A 16,978-nucleotide genomic window follows, 5' to 3' on the forward strand; every position below is an offset into this window, starting at 1 on the left:
GTTTAGATTAATATTAATTTTCCACAGATAGATGGATGGAGAGAGAGAGCAATAAATGGATGGATGGATGGAAAAATGGATACATAAAGGGATAAATGGGTAGATGGATGGATATGAATGTATAGATGGATAGGTAGACATAAATAAATAAATGGATGGATGGATAGATAAAATAAGTAAATATAAGAAATGTATGAATATAGTGATGAGTCAATATATTTCTATTTATAGAGAGAGACATATAGAGACAATATAAATATATAGAGACAAATGTTTATCTGTACATGTGTACATACATGTATATATGTACATGCATGCGTATGAATCTAGCTGTGTGTGTTTTTCAGCTTAAGCACCACTTCTTACCCAAAGCTTTTCCTGATCCTCCTCCCAGTTGCTAAGGCCCCCTTTCAATCAACCTTGTGTTCCCTTTGGATCTTGATTCTCCTAGGTGTGCATCTTACCTCTTCCAGTAGAATATGATATCCTTGAGGGCAGGGACTGAACCTCTTTTGTCTTAGTATCCCCACACAGTGCCTTGTATCTAGTACCCATTTTAATTAATCCTTATTTGACATGGGTGTGAGACAATCCCAAAGGATTTGGCAAATACGTATGAACATAATCTGAAGGTGGGTTTAGGTCCAATACTTGCTACTTATTAGCCAAACAACCTCAGGTTTTTACCCCTCTAGGCTTCAGTTTTTACTCCCCTTGGCTTCAACTTCTGCTGTAAAATGGGAACGATCTTCATACCACCTAGACCAACAGATTTCTATAAGACAAAGTACTCTGTAAACCTCCTAGACTTGGTGAATTTATTATATTATTATTCTTGTTAATTTGGTACAGGGGACAGTAGATAGAGGTGGCCACATTCAACCTGCTGGCCAGAAGAATGATCAAACACAGGGCACCAGTGGCCTCCTTGAGGCCCTCAGCACTCTTGTCTCTCCGTACTGGATCCTGGGCATGGGGCTCCTCCATTCTGAGGGGCTGGGTTGCTGCAGCTTCTTGACCTCTCCTTGATGCCCACCCGGCAGGGGGACCAGGAACTCCAGCAACTCCAGCGGCCATCTGTTGGGCTTCCTGCAAAAATTTCCAAGAAAGGTTAAACCAAGTCCCATCTCATCCCCAATAATCTTTCCATTGGAATACATTGTCCTGTCTGTTCCCCTAGGCCAGGTCCCAATCCTCCTCTATCTTTAGTCTACCAGACTAAGACTACTGGCCTCCTGCCATCACCCCCAATTCACTTCGTGCTCCCTCTGAATGGAGCCACAGCAAGCTGGCTCATAACCCATCCCTCAAATTAGAACAGTAGCTGAAGCCCAGGCACTTGGAAGGGCAATGGTGGGATGGAAGGCAGAGCAATGCAGAGGGTACAGAAGGGCTCTTTTGTAATAAGGAGCTGGGGCCAGCAACAGCCCACACAAAAGGCCTGCAGACACTGCCAAGCTGGAAAATGCACAAATATGCTTCCTCTTAGGGACCCTTGGAATCTCTTTGCAGGGAGAATGCTGGCCTTTGAGGTCAAAGGTTGCAAATGAAGTCTTATTGGAAGAGAAAAATACAATTAAACCAATATGCAAAAGGCACCATGGGACAAGTCCAGTGGGGTCATCCTCCAATTGTCGTGTCATGGTTCAAGGAGAATGAAGAGAATGTGATATCCCAGACCTGGAGCTAGAAGGAACCTCTAGATGCCATCTTGTCCAGACAAGAAAACTACAGACCAGGGAAATGAAGGAATTTCCCAAGGTAGTACAAGGAGCAGGTGCCAGAGCTGGGTTCTGAACCCAGGATCTATGACACCAAATCTGGTGCCTTTTCCCCTGTATCAATCACTTTCCCAGACTAGATGATCTCAGTTTAACACATGAATCCAATAATCAACATAGACCTCCCTAGAGACATGGAGAAAGAACCAGGAGCAATTCAGGGGAAATTAAAAACAAGCAAATTTAGTTTGATGTCAGGAAAGTCCTGAGCACTGAATCTGCCCCAGAGCAGAAGGGGATGCCTCAACACGTGGCAAATTGTCTTTCTTTCAAAGAAAGGCTAGAAGTTCACTTCTAGGGGGTGTATATTTTAGAGGAGATGACTATTTCAGGACAGATGGGATTGGCTCAATGATTTTCAACTTATGGGAAATCCTAGGAGTCTCTGAGACTCTTTTTTCATAATAAGAATATTTATTCTTACCAGATCTCAATTTGGATTCTCAAAAAATTTAAGAACTGATAACTGTTAAAGAATCAGAAAACCATGGTTGGTGGTCAGAAGCAAACAGATTTTTTTAAATTTCTTTTTAATTTTTCAGTAACGTGTAAAAATGATTTTTGACAATTGTTTTCTGACATTTTAGGAGTTAAGATCTTCTCCCTCCCTCTCTTCCCCCACCCTTCTGGAAGGTGGTAAATGGTCTGATATAGGTTTTATCAGTGCTTTCATGCAATACATATTTCCATTTTGCTCATGTGGAATCATGTGGCCAAAACTATTTTTAAATAATACTAAGACAATTTAATTTCTGATAGGGTAAATATGCATACATATAATCCACACAAGCAGCTAGGTGACAGAGTGGCAGATCACCAGGCCTGGAACCAGGAAGACTCATTTTCCTCAGTTTATGGTGTCAGACATTTCCTAGCTATGTGACCCTGAGCAAGTCACTTTGCCCTGTTTGCCTCAGTTTCTTCATCTATAAATGAGTTGGAAAAGGAAATGGCAAATCACTCCTTTGGCAAATTTTTCAAATTGGCAAACCAGTCTTTGCCAAGTAAACCCTCAATGGAGCCATGCAGAATTGGGCTTTGCTGCAATGACTAAACAATGTTAAAACAGAAGCTCTTTGTGGGGAGATCCTGAATAAATTTTAGAATGTCCAGGGAGCCTGAGAACAGAAAATTTGAAAACCCCTCCTTGCTAGAACCTTCCAGCTCAGAGATTCTGTGATCTTTCTTAGGAGAGAGTGGGGAGTCATTGATGGATTTTGAGTTGGGGTTGAAAAAGAACTCTATTATAGAAGGTAATTCAGACACAATCTAGTCTAATCATCTAGTCTGAAAGAAACTAGGGAAAATGGAGACCCAAAGAGTTCAACAAACTTGCTTAAGATCACATACTTAGTAAACAGAGGTGGGATTTGAACCCAGTCCTCTGACTGCAAATCCACTGCTTTTTGGTCAGATCCTTGGGAGTAGGGACTGTTTTTCTTTTGTCTATATGTCACAGCACTGTGTCTATATGTCACAGCACTGTGCCTGGCACATAGTACGTCCTTAAGGGAGGCTTATTATTTGCCTGCACTAGTCAGATCATCCTCGAGGCGTTCACCAGACAAATCCTTGGATTGATTTCCACACTCTCTTGTCATCAGTCATAAAAAGAATTACAAATGCTCTGGCATCTATGTGCAGAACTATCTGGAGTAGGGACATACTGAAGAATTTGGGACCTCTTAGAAGATAATTATGGTCCAATGATCCTGCTGAACTTTAACAAGGGAGATAAGAAGGCTCAACCCTTCCAAACTCTTTTCGGAGGTGGGAAAATTATGAGCCATGGCATATGATGAGATACTGAATATGAGGTCAGACTTTTTACATGAGTGAATTAAAAAGTAATTATTAAGGGGGCAGCTGGGTAGCTCAGTGGAATGAGAGTCAGGCCTAGAGATGGGAGGTCCTAGGTTCAAATCTGGCCTCAGACACTTCTCAGCTGTGTGACCCTGGGCAAGTCACTTGACCCCCATTGCCTACCCTTACCACTCTTCTGCCTTGGAGCCAATACACAGTATAGACTGCAAGACGGAAGGTAAGGGTTTAAAATAAAAAAAAAATAATAATAATAAAGTAATTATTAAGTACTTATCATGTGCCAAACATAAGGGGATACAAATAGAAAAGCAAGGCAGTCCTTGCTCTCAAGGAGCTTTAATTCTAGTTAAGGGTACGAACGCAGAACAGGATGGCTGGTTTGGCCAAACTAGTCTTCCCTTCCTTATGAATACTTTGATATAAATAGATGGGAGGGGGAAAGGATAGATTTGGGGAGTATAGACACTGTATAACAAAGATATCAATTCAAATTTTAAAAAGAAATTCTAATGGATTGTGAATGATGAAGTTCCTGGCCAGGCATATGTCCGACACAATTGCTCAGCATCAGGTCATAGGAGCATCCAACCTAGAATTTGGAGCCACAGGACCAGGGTTCAAATCCCAATTCTTCTAAAGTTACCAGTGTATCCTTAGGGAAATCTCTCTTCCTTTGACATCAGTTTTCTCCTCTATAAAATGGGAAGGTTGAACTAGATGATTTTGATCCCCCTTCCAGACTTAGATTTATAATCTATGAAATGAATCCTTAATTTTCTTACATCTCTGAGATTCTATGATTCAATGAAACTGCAATTCATCATAGTAATTGAACTGAAGGCAGCTAGATGGTACAGTAGATGGAATGTTTGATCTGTAGTCAAGAAGACCTGAGTTCAAATTTTTATTTGGTCATTTACTAGCTGTGTGACCATGGGAAAGTCATTTAACCTCTGCCTTCCTCAGTTTCCTCAACTGTCAACTGAGGGTGATAATAGCATTACATACCAGGATTTTCTGAAGATAAAATGAAATAACATTTTCAAAGCACTTTTCAAACCTTAACTCTCTACCCTACATTTCTCCATCTTTTTTACAGAAAAACATGTGACTTTGTCAAGTGCTACATCCAAAACATTCACCTGTACAAAGATACATAAGTCATGTGACTTTGTCTAAGAAGTCATGAAATCTGGGGTAACAACTTTTTGATTAAGCCATGGCTGACTTTCTGTTATCATGGCTTTCTTTTCTAGATAGATATTCATTAACTGTCCTTTTAGTGACAAGATGTCTAGAATTTTGCCAAGAATTAAAGCCACATTCAGAAAAGGAATGAATAAATGAATGAAGTTTTTGTTAAGCACTTACCATGTATAGAGTACCGTGTTAAGTGCTGGGGATCCTCACACAAAAGCAATAAAGCCCCTCCAAAGGCCTCAGTATCTTCCAATGTTAAGTGAGGGGGTTAGTTTAAATGAAGCCTGAATTCCCTTTCAACTCTAGCTCTAGGATCTTATACCCCATTTTTTTGGAAACTGGGATAATGTTCTCCTTTCTCCCATTCATCAGGACCAATCTCATTCTACATGACCTTCCAAAGATCATTGGCCAACGCATCAGTCAGCTTTTTCAGTCCCTTTGGATACACTTCATCCGGGTCTGGTGATCTTAATTCTCCTAAGGCCACTGGGGGACCTCTGACTCCTGGCTTGTTAATCATGGGTATCAATTCCCCACAGGCCACTTTTGGTTCTCTTATTCCAATATTTCCTTTCATGAATGTCTTCTTAATAATGTTAATAATAAAAAATAATAATAGTAATAGTTAAATATATAGCACTTTAAGATTAGAAAATTATTTTATATAAAATTATATATACATAATTATATGTTTATATCTAATGTATATTACACATTTTTATATAACATAGTTATATGCATTCCTATATTATATGTAATTATATTGCATGATATATATCTATTATATTATATATTATGTATAAAATAGCAATAATCTCATTTGATAAGTGTTACTCCTCCGCTTTTTTCCCCATCCTCTATTTTTCCCATAAAGTTTACCTTTCTAGAGAAGTTGTCCAGTTGTGAATATCTCCCTAAGAAGCCACCCCGGTATCTGTAAAGTCAAATTTATCTCCCTTCTTTCAAATTCCCTCCCCCTTTTTCAGATTGTTTTGTGTTGTCTTCCCCTATTAGAAAGTAAGCTTCATAATGACAAGGAATCTTCCTTTTGGGTCAAATTTATAGTTTTAGTCCTTAGCACAGGGCCTCGCTGAGTGCCCCAGAAATGTGAACTTACTGGCTATCCAATCTCTAATTGGCTTTGCTTGCTCCTATATTTTATGTCTTTGTGAGGAGTCACAGGATTATCAATTTTGAGCTTACAGGGACTTTAGAGAAGAAATTTGGTAATCTTATTTTACAAATGGGGAAACTGAGGTACATAAAGTTTAGAGGACACACTTAGGGTCACAAAACTTTAAGTATTTAAGGCAAGATCAGAGCCCAGCTCTTCTAGACTCCAAGTTAAATTCTACAGTCTGTTGCTATAGGTTTAATTACTTCCTCCTTCATGGGATATTCTCTCCTCTATATTTTGTTTTCACCTCAATTTGGTCCTTTCTGAATGCTGGTTGTTTACATGTTTTCCCCCATTTGATTTTGCTCTCCTTGAGACCAGAGTCTATATTTTGCTTTTCTTTGTATCCCAATACTTCGTACATAGTAGGTGCTTACTAAATGCTTGGGGTGCCTTGAGGGTCAATGTTAGAGTTTAGATTGATAGAGCTGTAAAGGACCCAAAATATCATCTAGTATGACTTCCTAATTTTATAAACAAAGAAACTGAGTCATAAGGAGGTAAAGTGATTGCCCAGGGTCACACAATATGTTTCCAGCGAGACAGAAACGAAACAAGCCTTGTCTCTGAGGCCAGGTTTCATGTCATTAAATTTCACTCATTCCCTTGAGCAAGTGAGAAGGAACAATTCTCCACTGGCACACTAAGTTTTCTCTCCCTGCACTCATGTCATTACTTACCTTCATAAGCTATAATGGCTGCTATTTTAGGATATTCTTTAGGATTAAATATAAACTTTCTATTTGTCATTCAAAGCCCTTTACAACCCAGCCCCAACTTTCTCTTCTAGCCTCATTAAAGATCACTCCCCTCTGCACTCTATCTCTAGTTTACCTGAACTGTCCTACTTCTTACTCCTCACATATGACACCTCATCACCATCTCCATGGCTGGGCACCCTCCTTTCCTCAGATGAATCCTGTCTCTACCTGGTTTTTAGAATCCCTCCTTCAAGATTCAGCTCACATTTTCCTTCCTTCATTCCTACTTTCCTTCCTTCCATTTTCTTTTTGTCTTATTCTCTTTTGTTTTCAGTCTTTCTATTTTTTCTTTCTTCCTTTTTCTCTCTCCTTTCTTTTGTTTTTGCTGCCTTTCTCTTTCCTTCCTTCCTTTCACTTTCTTTTTCTGTCTTATTCTCTTTCTTTTGTTTTACTGTCTTTCTCTTTTTTCTTCCTCCCTTCCATCCTTCCTTCCACCTTTCCCTCCTTCCTTCCTTCCTTCCTTCCTTTCTTTATTTTCCTTCCTTTCCTCTTTTTCTGTCCCTCTTTCCCTCCCTCCTAACTAGTTTCTTTGCTTCATTCCTTCACTCTTTTATAGTATTTTCCATTTTTTTCTTCTCTTTTGGAGGGGTGCCAAGGTGAGGAACACAGATTTAGGCAGAGCCATCACAGTGACATTTTCCCTGGAGGCAAACCTTTACAAGTACAAAACTGGTTTTTCTGCCTCTAGAAATTATCATCAATCCAAGGGAACAGAAGGTCATGTTAGTTAGTCTCTCGCCTTCTGAAAAATAGCAAGAAGTCTCATTTACACTTCTAGAAGGCTCTTTTGGCTTCCCAGAGTATTTTCCTCACAAAATACTTGGAACAAAGTTAGCAGTCCTGCTAGTATTTGGGGGTTTGGCTATGTGAGAATGACCTGTGAGTTTAATGTGAGCCTATAGTGCATTAAAATAAATGGCTACATGAAAAGAGAAAAAAATATGTTGACTTTAGGAGTTGACTATTCCCCTGTACTCTGCCCACAATCCAGGATATTGTGTTGCATATTAGCCACTTTGTTTTAAAATAAATTTGGTTAAGTTGGAGGGCATTCAGAGAAAAACAACTAGCATTTTAAAGACTCTTGAGTACATGTCACATGAGGATATATTGAAGGAATCATTCATGTTTATCCTGGAGAAGAGAAGACTGGGCAAAGGGGGAATGAATGGCAACTTTCTTCAGGTAAGGTTTTCATTGAATAAAACGATTAGACTTGTTCTGCTAGACCCCATAGCACAATGAATAAAATTAGAGAGGTGAACTATATCTGGTTATAAGGAAAAACTTTCTAATAATTGTTGTTCTGTCATGTCCAACTCTTCATAACCCCTTTTTTGGGATGGGGCAGATACTGTATTAGTTTGCCATTTCCTTCCCCAGCTCATTTTACAGATGGAGAAATTGAGGCAAACAGAATTTAATCACTTGCTCAAGATCACCTAGCTAGTGTGAGGCCAGATTTGAACTCATGAAGATTAATCTTCTTGATTCTAGATCCACTGTACTTCTTAGCTGCTATTTAAAACAGGAATGGGCTGCCTTAGGAGGAAATGGTTTCCCCTGTAACTGGAAGCCTTGAAGCAGAGACTGGATGGCCATTTGTTGTGTATGTTACAGACAGATTTCACAATATAATTGCAAAGTAACATTTTTATGGTGGGAAATTGTTTATTATTTGCACTTCTATTCCCAGTGCCTAGCACAGTGTCTGACACATAGTAGGTGCCCTGTGAACATTTGGAGATTCCTTGATTACTATCATTCTTTGTTTATTGATATTATTACATTATACTAAAAAGGGAAATTCCAGCATATCTTTGTCCATACAAATTCTGCTTATCTGGGTGGTTGATTTCTCTTTAAGCCCACTCAATTCAGCTCACCAAGCCTTTATATTTGCACCTACTATGAGCCAGTCTTGATTGTCAAATTCTAACAGATCCCAGGAGGTAAAGAAGACTGAATTTGGAGTCATATAACTTGGGTTTGAATGAATAGACAAAAACACAAACAGTCTAGGCCCTCAAGGAGCTTCTATTATACTGGGGATAAAAATAAACTTTATATTGTTTAATGTTATATTATAACACTAGGGCTCCAATATGGAGTCACTGCTTGGTCCTAATACTCATAGAAGCATTGATGTACTTCTCCACTATTAACTCTGTGTCAGATAGATAAGACTAGCAATTACTGATGGGATGAATTCTCAACCTACTACCAGGGTCCCTGAGTCATTCCCCTTCTGCTGCCTTAGTTAATGTGAGAGTCTTCCTAGAGGCAGCTAGGTGGCTCAGTGGATAGAGCTCTAGGACCTGGAGATGGGAGGTCTTGGGTTCAAATCTGGCCTCAGACACTTCCTAGTTATGTAAGTCACTTAATTCCAATTGCCTAGCCCTTAGCACTCTTCTGCTTTGAAACTGATATCTGGTATGTATTCGAAGATAGAAGGTAAGGGTTAAAAAAAAAAGTTAGATTCCCCCATCAGTTAAAGAAAGTTCTCCATGTCTGATATCAATCAAAAACCCAAGACCTGGGCAAAAACCAAGGCAGCTGGGTAGCTCAGTGGATTGAGAGTCAGGCCTAGAAACGGGAGGTCCTAGGTTCAAATCTGGCCTCAGACACTTCCCAGCTGTGTGACCCTGGGCAAGTCACTTGACCCCCATTGCCTGCCCTCACCACTCTTCCACCTAGGAGCCAATACACAGAAGTTAAGGGTTTAAAAAATAAATTAAAAAAAAACCCAAGACCTTTTCTAACCCGTCTGGATCTGATTAGGACTGCCCCTACCTGCATCTGACACCAATTACCCTTTCCCAGCCAAGCCCATTCTTATCGTATATAATCTTGCTATCAAAACCCCAATAGGTCTTCCTCTCTCAGGCTGGGGTAAATTTCTTGCATGTAGGGACAAAACTATTTAAATTGTTATGATATATATATATATGTGTGTGTGTGTGTGTGTATATATATATATATGCTTTCTTTGCCTACTTGCTGGATTATATAACAAAAAAGCAAGTGATTGTATCAATTTTCTGGTCTCTTTGTTTGTTATAAAGCTATTGTTAGCGCATCACTATTATGAAATTCAGTGTCCTCTTTACCTGAAGGTATTTGGTATCATGAGAGAGGACACTTAAAGTGAATCCATTTGAAAAGGTATCAACATTTCAAAGAAAATAGTGCCAAAAGATTTTATTTGAATTTTACTTGGAAAATGAAACTAATGATACAGAAAAAGTATATTTTCTCTCATATTTAATAATGCAGGTTATAATTGAAACCAAGTACTGATTTTTTAGAAGAAAAGAATGAGAAATCAAACTGATTTTTAGGGATATAATTTTAGCTAACAAAATGAGTTCTATTAAAAAAAAAAGAAAGAAAACACCATTTTTCTAGAAATCCTGAACCCAGGGGTTTACTTTAAGCTGAGCTGTATGGCCAAATAAAGCAGGGTGTTGGGAGGAAAGTGTTTATACTCTTCTGCATTGGATGAATTTTGATCTTCAAAGTCCTTTCCAGCTCTGAAATTTTATAACAAATTGCTAGTATGGTGGGGGTTAATTTCTTTGTGCCTCAGTTTTCCCATCTATAAAATGAGGAAGTTAAATTAGATGGTCTTGGAGGTCCCTTCTAGAGCTATGATCCATTAATCCCAATAATAGTAATAACAATTACTGAGATTTATATAGTACTTTGAAGTTTTCAAAGTATGTTCTATAGAGTGAGCTCACTAATGAAAAGTTTCTACTATAGGTATTATTCCCATTTTATAGATGAGGAAACTGAGACTCAAAGATGAAATGAACTACCCAGAATCAATATGGCTTATACTCTGTAACTCAGCCTGCATCCCATTTCTTAGTACCTCCTCACTTCCTTCAAAAGTAAATATTTCTTAAATGCCTTAAGTGTATGAAGCTTCAGAATGACCTCTTTTCAGCTGAGAGGGTCCCCAGCTGAGGTGTTTGGAGATAGTGGCATCTACTGTGAATTGCTTATGGAAGTGTGATATGGGTTATATATAATTGAAAAAAAGAAATGAAAGGCACTGAAATATTGACAATCTTAGTGAGAAATAAAAGAAGCTTGAAAGAGGAAAAAGAAAATAAAGCAGTATTGTCTCAAAAGAAAATCAATCTGCTCTTGGTCAATAGGAAGTAGGGTCTCTCACAACTGTTGACTTACTGGAACCCTATGGCAGAGAGGTCCTGGGTCTCTAAGATACGGCTTAGGAAGGTTATAACAAACGTTTTCCTCTCTGGGTCTTTGATCACCTCTCTTCCTTCACCTGTAGGAATCCCAGAATCATAGAGTTTAGTCTAAACTACATCCCTAGAAGAAGTTCCTCCATGGCATGTGCCACAAGGTGCCTATTGTAGAAAATCTCTAGTGAGGGAGACTCAGCACTTCTTGAGGATAGTTGAGGATAGTTGTGATTGTTAGAAAGCTTTCCAGACAATGAGCCAGAATTTCCACCTTTGCAACTTATTCTCCTTGCCTCAGGAGAACATACCAAGTAGAACAAATCTATGATGTTCAGTCATGCTGAGCTTGACATCGACAGAACTGAGTTTGAATCTACATCGCATACTTAGGATGCGTGTGCCACTGAGTGAGGCGCTGAACCTCCCAAGGCTTCAGACGCTTCATCAATAAAATGACTGGATTGGAATAAATGCTGTCTAAAGTTTCCTATACTTCTAAATTTCTATGTTCTAGTTTTCCTTTCGGTTCTGTCATTCCCTGTTCTAAGCTCCTTCCCAACTGATGTTTTCTGTTCTAAGCCCCTAAAAGCTCTGTCATTCTGAGTTCTAAGGTCCTTCCCACCTCTGATATATTATGATAACAGATCCTAATGATTCAAGGCTCCCTCTCCAGCTATAGATTTATTATTATTTTTCCAAATGAGTCCTAATGCATCCAATTGTTTCATGGCCTCCCAGTGCTACTCTATGCTTGGCATAGTCTTTATATTCTGCCATATATTTATATATGGCAGAAATTGACTGAAGCTCGATAAATCCAGCAAGAGGCACCCGGACCTGTAAAAGAGCACCCTGATCTGTGGGCAGAGAGATCAATACAACTATACCTCCTCCTTCTCTTGTGCTGGCGATATCTGCATATCATGACTTGGTTTGGACTCTGTTGAACACATCTGACAATTTAAGAGCCCTTCCTTGGCCTGCCTTTGTTTTCTCTACCAAAGGTTGAAGTACAAATTCTCCAAAGTCATTGCTTCTCATGTTCCCTAGATAGCTAAACACAGGCAAGATTTCACCAACCAGCAATGGACGATTCCAATCCATTGATTCAGGATCACTGGCCATGCCTGCAGTTTCTTGACTTGCCATGTTTAGGTTCTCTGTCCATCAAAGAAGGAGGATCGAAAATAAATGAAAACTAAAACTTCCCAAGAATCCTGTTTTCATCTGGTTACCTTGTCCCAGAGGTAAAAGGGCCAAAGTGATTATAATGAGAAAAATTGATGCATTATTGTTTCTGAGAGCTGCAAAGGGATTTAGGAATAGAGTGATAGGGAAAGTCTGCCTCTCCTCCCATTTCTACATAGACTTGGATCTCTTCTGCTAGATCACTCTAGATTTTGCAAGCTCTCATTCAGGGCCACTTCTAAAGGTTTGGCAGCAGATTTAGCTATTTCTTTGTATTGACATATAATAATTGTGGTAACAATTATTATCATTATTAAATAAGAACAAATGTGGAAAAGAAAATGGCAAACCAGTCCAGTATCTTTACCAAGAAAACCCCAAATGGGTTCATAAAAGTCAGACACAACTGAAACAACTGAACACTAACAACAACAAAAGTGTGAAGCAGTGGATGAAAAACCAGGCTCAAAGCAAGAAGGAGCTGGGTTCAGATCCTGCCTCTGGTACGTACTGACCCAGGGCAACTCACCTAACCTCTTAGATCTCTATGGAAATGTCTTATTCCATAAGGCACAGGACTAGCTGGTGGACAACTGTAGGAATGTTCCCTAGGTCAGTGAAATCACAAGTCCAGTCTCTGCCATCATCATCGTCAACAACAACATTTCTATAACCTTTATAGTTCCAAACTGCTTTATTGACATTATCTCATCAGATCCTCAATCAACATATAATTATGTTGCTATTACTAATAATACTATTAATAATGGGATTTATTTAGAATTCTACAAATATTGTATTTGATCCTTGGAAAGTAGGTGCTATATTATCCCCATTTTACAGATGCTGAAACTGAGTCAGACATTAGACAACTTGCCAATGGTCACAAAGATAGTAACCCTCTGAGGTGGGATTTGAACTTTTGCCTTTATGATTCCATGGTGCTGTGGTCTCTCCACTGAGCCTCCTTGCAGTCTTCATGTAGGAAACATCAAAATTATGACCCTGTTTCTCACATAAGGAAAGAGAGAAGCTCCAAGAGGAAAGTGATTTATTAAAGGTTACCCAGCTCAGAAGATGAGAATTAGGTTTATGGAATCAGAGATGTTTAGGGCTGGATATTCAGGGGTGAGATGGGAATCTAGATTTCAACTCCAAGAAATGGACATTTGTCATTATAGGGCATTACCTTTCAGGGAAGTGGATATTATATAGTCTGACTAACCATGAAGGTATCTTCCCATTTCACTGAATTCTTCCTCACTGTCTAAGTTGGAAGAATCATCTGGCAGGAGGCTACAAGATGAGAGAAGGAAGATGGGAGCCAGATGGTTAAGGAGCAGCTGAGAAGCAAGTAAGGTAAAAGGTAATAAATAAGGGCATGAATTAAGGAGGATCAGGCAAGGAGATAGCCCAGTTTCATGAGATAAGCCAGACACAATAGAGTTTGGTGGAAAGAACAGTAGGTTTGAAGTCAGAAGAAATGCAGCTGAATTTGAATAACTCCCTAAGTAACTTCAGAAAAGGGCTTTCCTCTTCCAAATCTCAGTTTCCCTCTCTGCAAAACAAGGAGAGTAAACTAGTTATCAGCAAAGTGTAAATCTCTGGTATCATATAGATAGAATTCTCTCCCCAAAGCCTATCTTACCCAGCATCCCATTTGCGTGCTTATGCAATGTGAACACTGTGTGAATGGATGGAGGATAAAGTTTTGGTGTGGCACCGCCCTCATTCTCTTCTTCCAGGAACATAGTTGAGGAGGCTGGCTGGGAGCCAAGCCAGAGAATCCACACACGTGGTCAGTTAGGTCAGTAAATTAGGCTTTATACTTCTATCTTTTTCATTTTTTCTACTTCAAGTGATTATTAATAAAACTGTATGGAAAATAAGAACCTGGAGTTATTGATATTAAATTTAAATTTTACACCTGCAAGTTCTTTCTACTTGGGTTTCAAAGAGCCTTTTAGCTCTTCTCCTGAGACCAGTTAGAGACAAGGTTAAAGGTGAAGGAAAACACTAGAAGGTAGCACAGTGGTCACACAGAGAAGACTTTGATAAGTAAAAAGGGGAATCCTGGGGAGACCAGAGCAAAATTAGAGTTACTGACATTCTATACAAAGCCATCTCTGGACTCTGGAGAGCTTATCCTCACCTTTGCTACAGGGAGAAAAGGGAATGGAGAAGCGGAGAGAGAGGAGAGCCTTTGAAGGGCTGCCTTACTTACCCTGATGTTCCATTTTCTCACAGGCAGGACCAGATCGACCCAAGGGACACTTGCACAGACAGCTGGTACCCTCCAGGATGGGCTCCCCATTGTTGACACAGGGCCCACAGCGGCAAGTGTCATGTTCTGCCAGATATTCATCCAGTGCCCTCCTCATGTTCTGCCATTTTCGTTCATGGGAGCCCAAGTTGCTTTGGCATAGGATGGAAAAGATAGGCATGAGCTGTTGGGAACAGGAGAGATGTGGGGACAGGAGAAAGTACACTGAATGTGGAGTCAGAAGAGTTCATATCCCTTAACAACTTTGGGCAGTTTGGTTAAGTTCAAAAATTTGCTAAGAAAAAATGTTTACTATGCTCAAGCCATTGTGCGGGATGTCAGGGATACAAAGACAAAAGGAAATGTAGTCCCTGCCTTTAAGGAACTTATACTTTATTGAGATGTAAGAAAAGAGAAGATTTAAAGGGAATCAGTCAAGAAGCACATATTAAGTGCCAAGTATGTATCATAGGGAGCTAGGGTGGTGTAGTGGCCAAAGCATTAGGGATTAGAATCAAAAAGATTTATCTTCATTGAGTTCAAATTTGGCCCAAGACATTTACTATGTGACTGTGTGACCCTGGGCAAGTCACTTCACTCTGTAGGTCTTAGTTTATTCATCTGTCAAATGAGCTGGAGAAGGAATGGCAAACCACTCCAGTGTCTTTGCCAAGAACCCACCAAATGGGGCCACAAAGAGTCAGACACTACTGAAAATGACTAGACAACAACAAAAGCAATTCAAAATAGATAGAGTGGAGTCACAAAGATGCAGATGCTCTCAAGAGTTTTATGCATTTACCTTCCATGTTTGAAAGTCACTTCTAACTTTCATAAGTTTCAGAAGTTTCAGAAGTTCATAAGATCTCTTCTAAATTTGATAATCTTCATTTGACAAATGAGGAAACAAATCTGGATAGTGAAATGACACTGATGTGCTTGTAGATGAAGTATCTGGTCCAGCATTCACACTCAGGGGTCCTGACTCCAAGCTTGCTCATTTTCCACTTTCCTATTGAAATCCATTTTCACTTGGTGGAGTGGGTGGAATCCCATTAATCCTAGTTCTGCCTTATGAAGCCTCATGAAAAAAAAAGCATGTGATGTTTCTTTTTTTTTAAACTCACCCTCTATTTTAGAATCAATACTATGTATTGGTTCCAAGACAGAAAAGTGACAAGTGATAAGAAATGGGGTTAAATGACTTATGCAGAGCCACATGGTTAGGCAGTGTTTGAGGACAGATTTGAACCCAGGACCTTCCAGCTCTCAGCCTGGCACTCTATCCACTGAACCACCTTGCTACCCCCTAACACATGAAATTTCAAAGATATATGTGATATATATATTTATTATAAAATCACACTGGCTATGGAGTCACCATAGTTCTGAGTTCAAGTCCTGACTTGATTATTTAGTATCTATGTGACCTTGGAAAAAATGGAATTGAATCTTGGCTTCGTGTTACTTATCTGCAAAATGTGGTCATTGGACTGGATGACCTCTGGGTTCTCTTCACGTTCTAGATCTATGAGCCTCTGATCTGAGAGCCAGATTGGGAGTCAGACAACTCGGGTTTAGATTTGGACTCTGCAACTCACCATCATCATGAACTTAAGCAAATCACTTAACTTCTCTGAACCTCAGTTTCTTCATCTCTCAAATGAGAGAAGGTAGAGACTCCATGTTCCTTCTAACTCACTTTATAAGGTTTCATAATATTTAATTTCTTATCTGGGCAATTCCTACTTAGGGATCATTTGGTCAAATAGTTTTATTATACATAAGAAAAGGAAGGTGCAAAGAAGTAACTTGCCTGAAGCCACTCAGCTGGTCAGTGGCTGGGCCAGGAAGAAAGCCCACATGTTTAGCTGCCCAGTACACATGACATTATGATTGGAAAAGAGGAGAGACATCCTTCTTGCAAAACAAAGGGTATGACAAGGACATCAGTGAACAACCATTGATGACCTTGAATGACACCCTGGGAAACTGTGCACAAAGACTTTGAGCAAATAAACCTGGAGCTGAGATAAGGAATTTTCCAGAAGACAGGAATGCCCAGCAGTGGCCAGAAGCCACGGGCATAATTGTAGGGCTGCTCAGACAGCCAACTGAGAGGTTGCCAATTGGTTTTCAGGAAGATTGCAGAGAATTTGGCCACCAATTGCTGGGGAATTTGCAGAAGAAATGGGGTCACCCCACAGCTGTGAGGGTGGCCGTTAGGAAAAGATGTTTCTTACTAATGGAGCCTCTTATCTCCAGGGCCAGCCGCAGCCTGTGGGACAATTTTCCATTTACCCTGCTAATGGAGTTGAGGGTCGGAGGGAGCTCAAGCTACTTCTATCCTGTTCCCCCCACCATTGTTTGCTCAGCTTTGCTTTACGTAGGTGAGAGAGAAAGAAGGACAGAGACAGAGAGACACACAGAGACATGCAGAGACAGAGGGAGAAAGAAAAAGACAGGAGGAAGAGAGAGAGGAAAATGAGAGTGGGGGAAAGCAAGGAGAGACAGAGAGAGAGAGAGAGAGAGAGAGAGAGAGAGAGAGAGAGAGAGAGAGAGAG

The 16,978-nt window shown here is 39.7% G+C and overlaps 1 protein-coding gene across 1 annotated transcript in view; it reads right to left on the reverse strand.

Moving 5' to 3' along the window:
• Positions 1–804: 804 nt before the first annotated feature.
• The window catches only part of C8A (complement C8 alpha chain), an 88,456-nt gene continuing 72,282 nt past the window's right edge, over positions 805–16,978 (reverse strand). The window contains exons 10-11 of the mRNA XM_044673534.1: positions 14,376–14,598; positions 805–1,089 (exon numbers count right to left, since the gene is read on the reverse strand). Coding sequence (XP_044529469.1) covers positions 938–1,089; positions 14,376–14,598 — 375 coding nt within the window. The 3' untranslated portion in view covers positions 805–937. The remainder of the gene's footprint in view (positions 1,090–14,375; positions 14,599–16,978) is intronic.

The sequence above is a fragment of the Gracilinanus agilis genome, chromosome 4 (assembly GCF_016433145.1).
Source record: "Gracilinanus agilis isolate LMUSP501 chromosome 4, AgileGrace, whole genome shotgun sequence".
Classification (NCBI taxonomy): Eukaryota; Metazoa; Chordata; class Mammalia; order Didelphimorphia; family Didelphidae; genus Gracilinanus; species Gracilinanus agilis.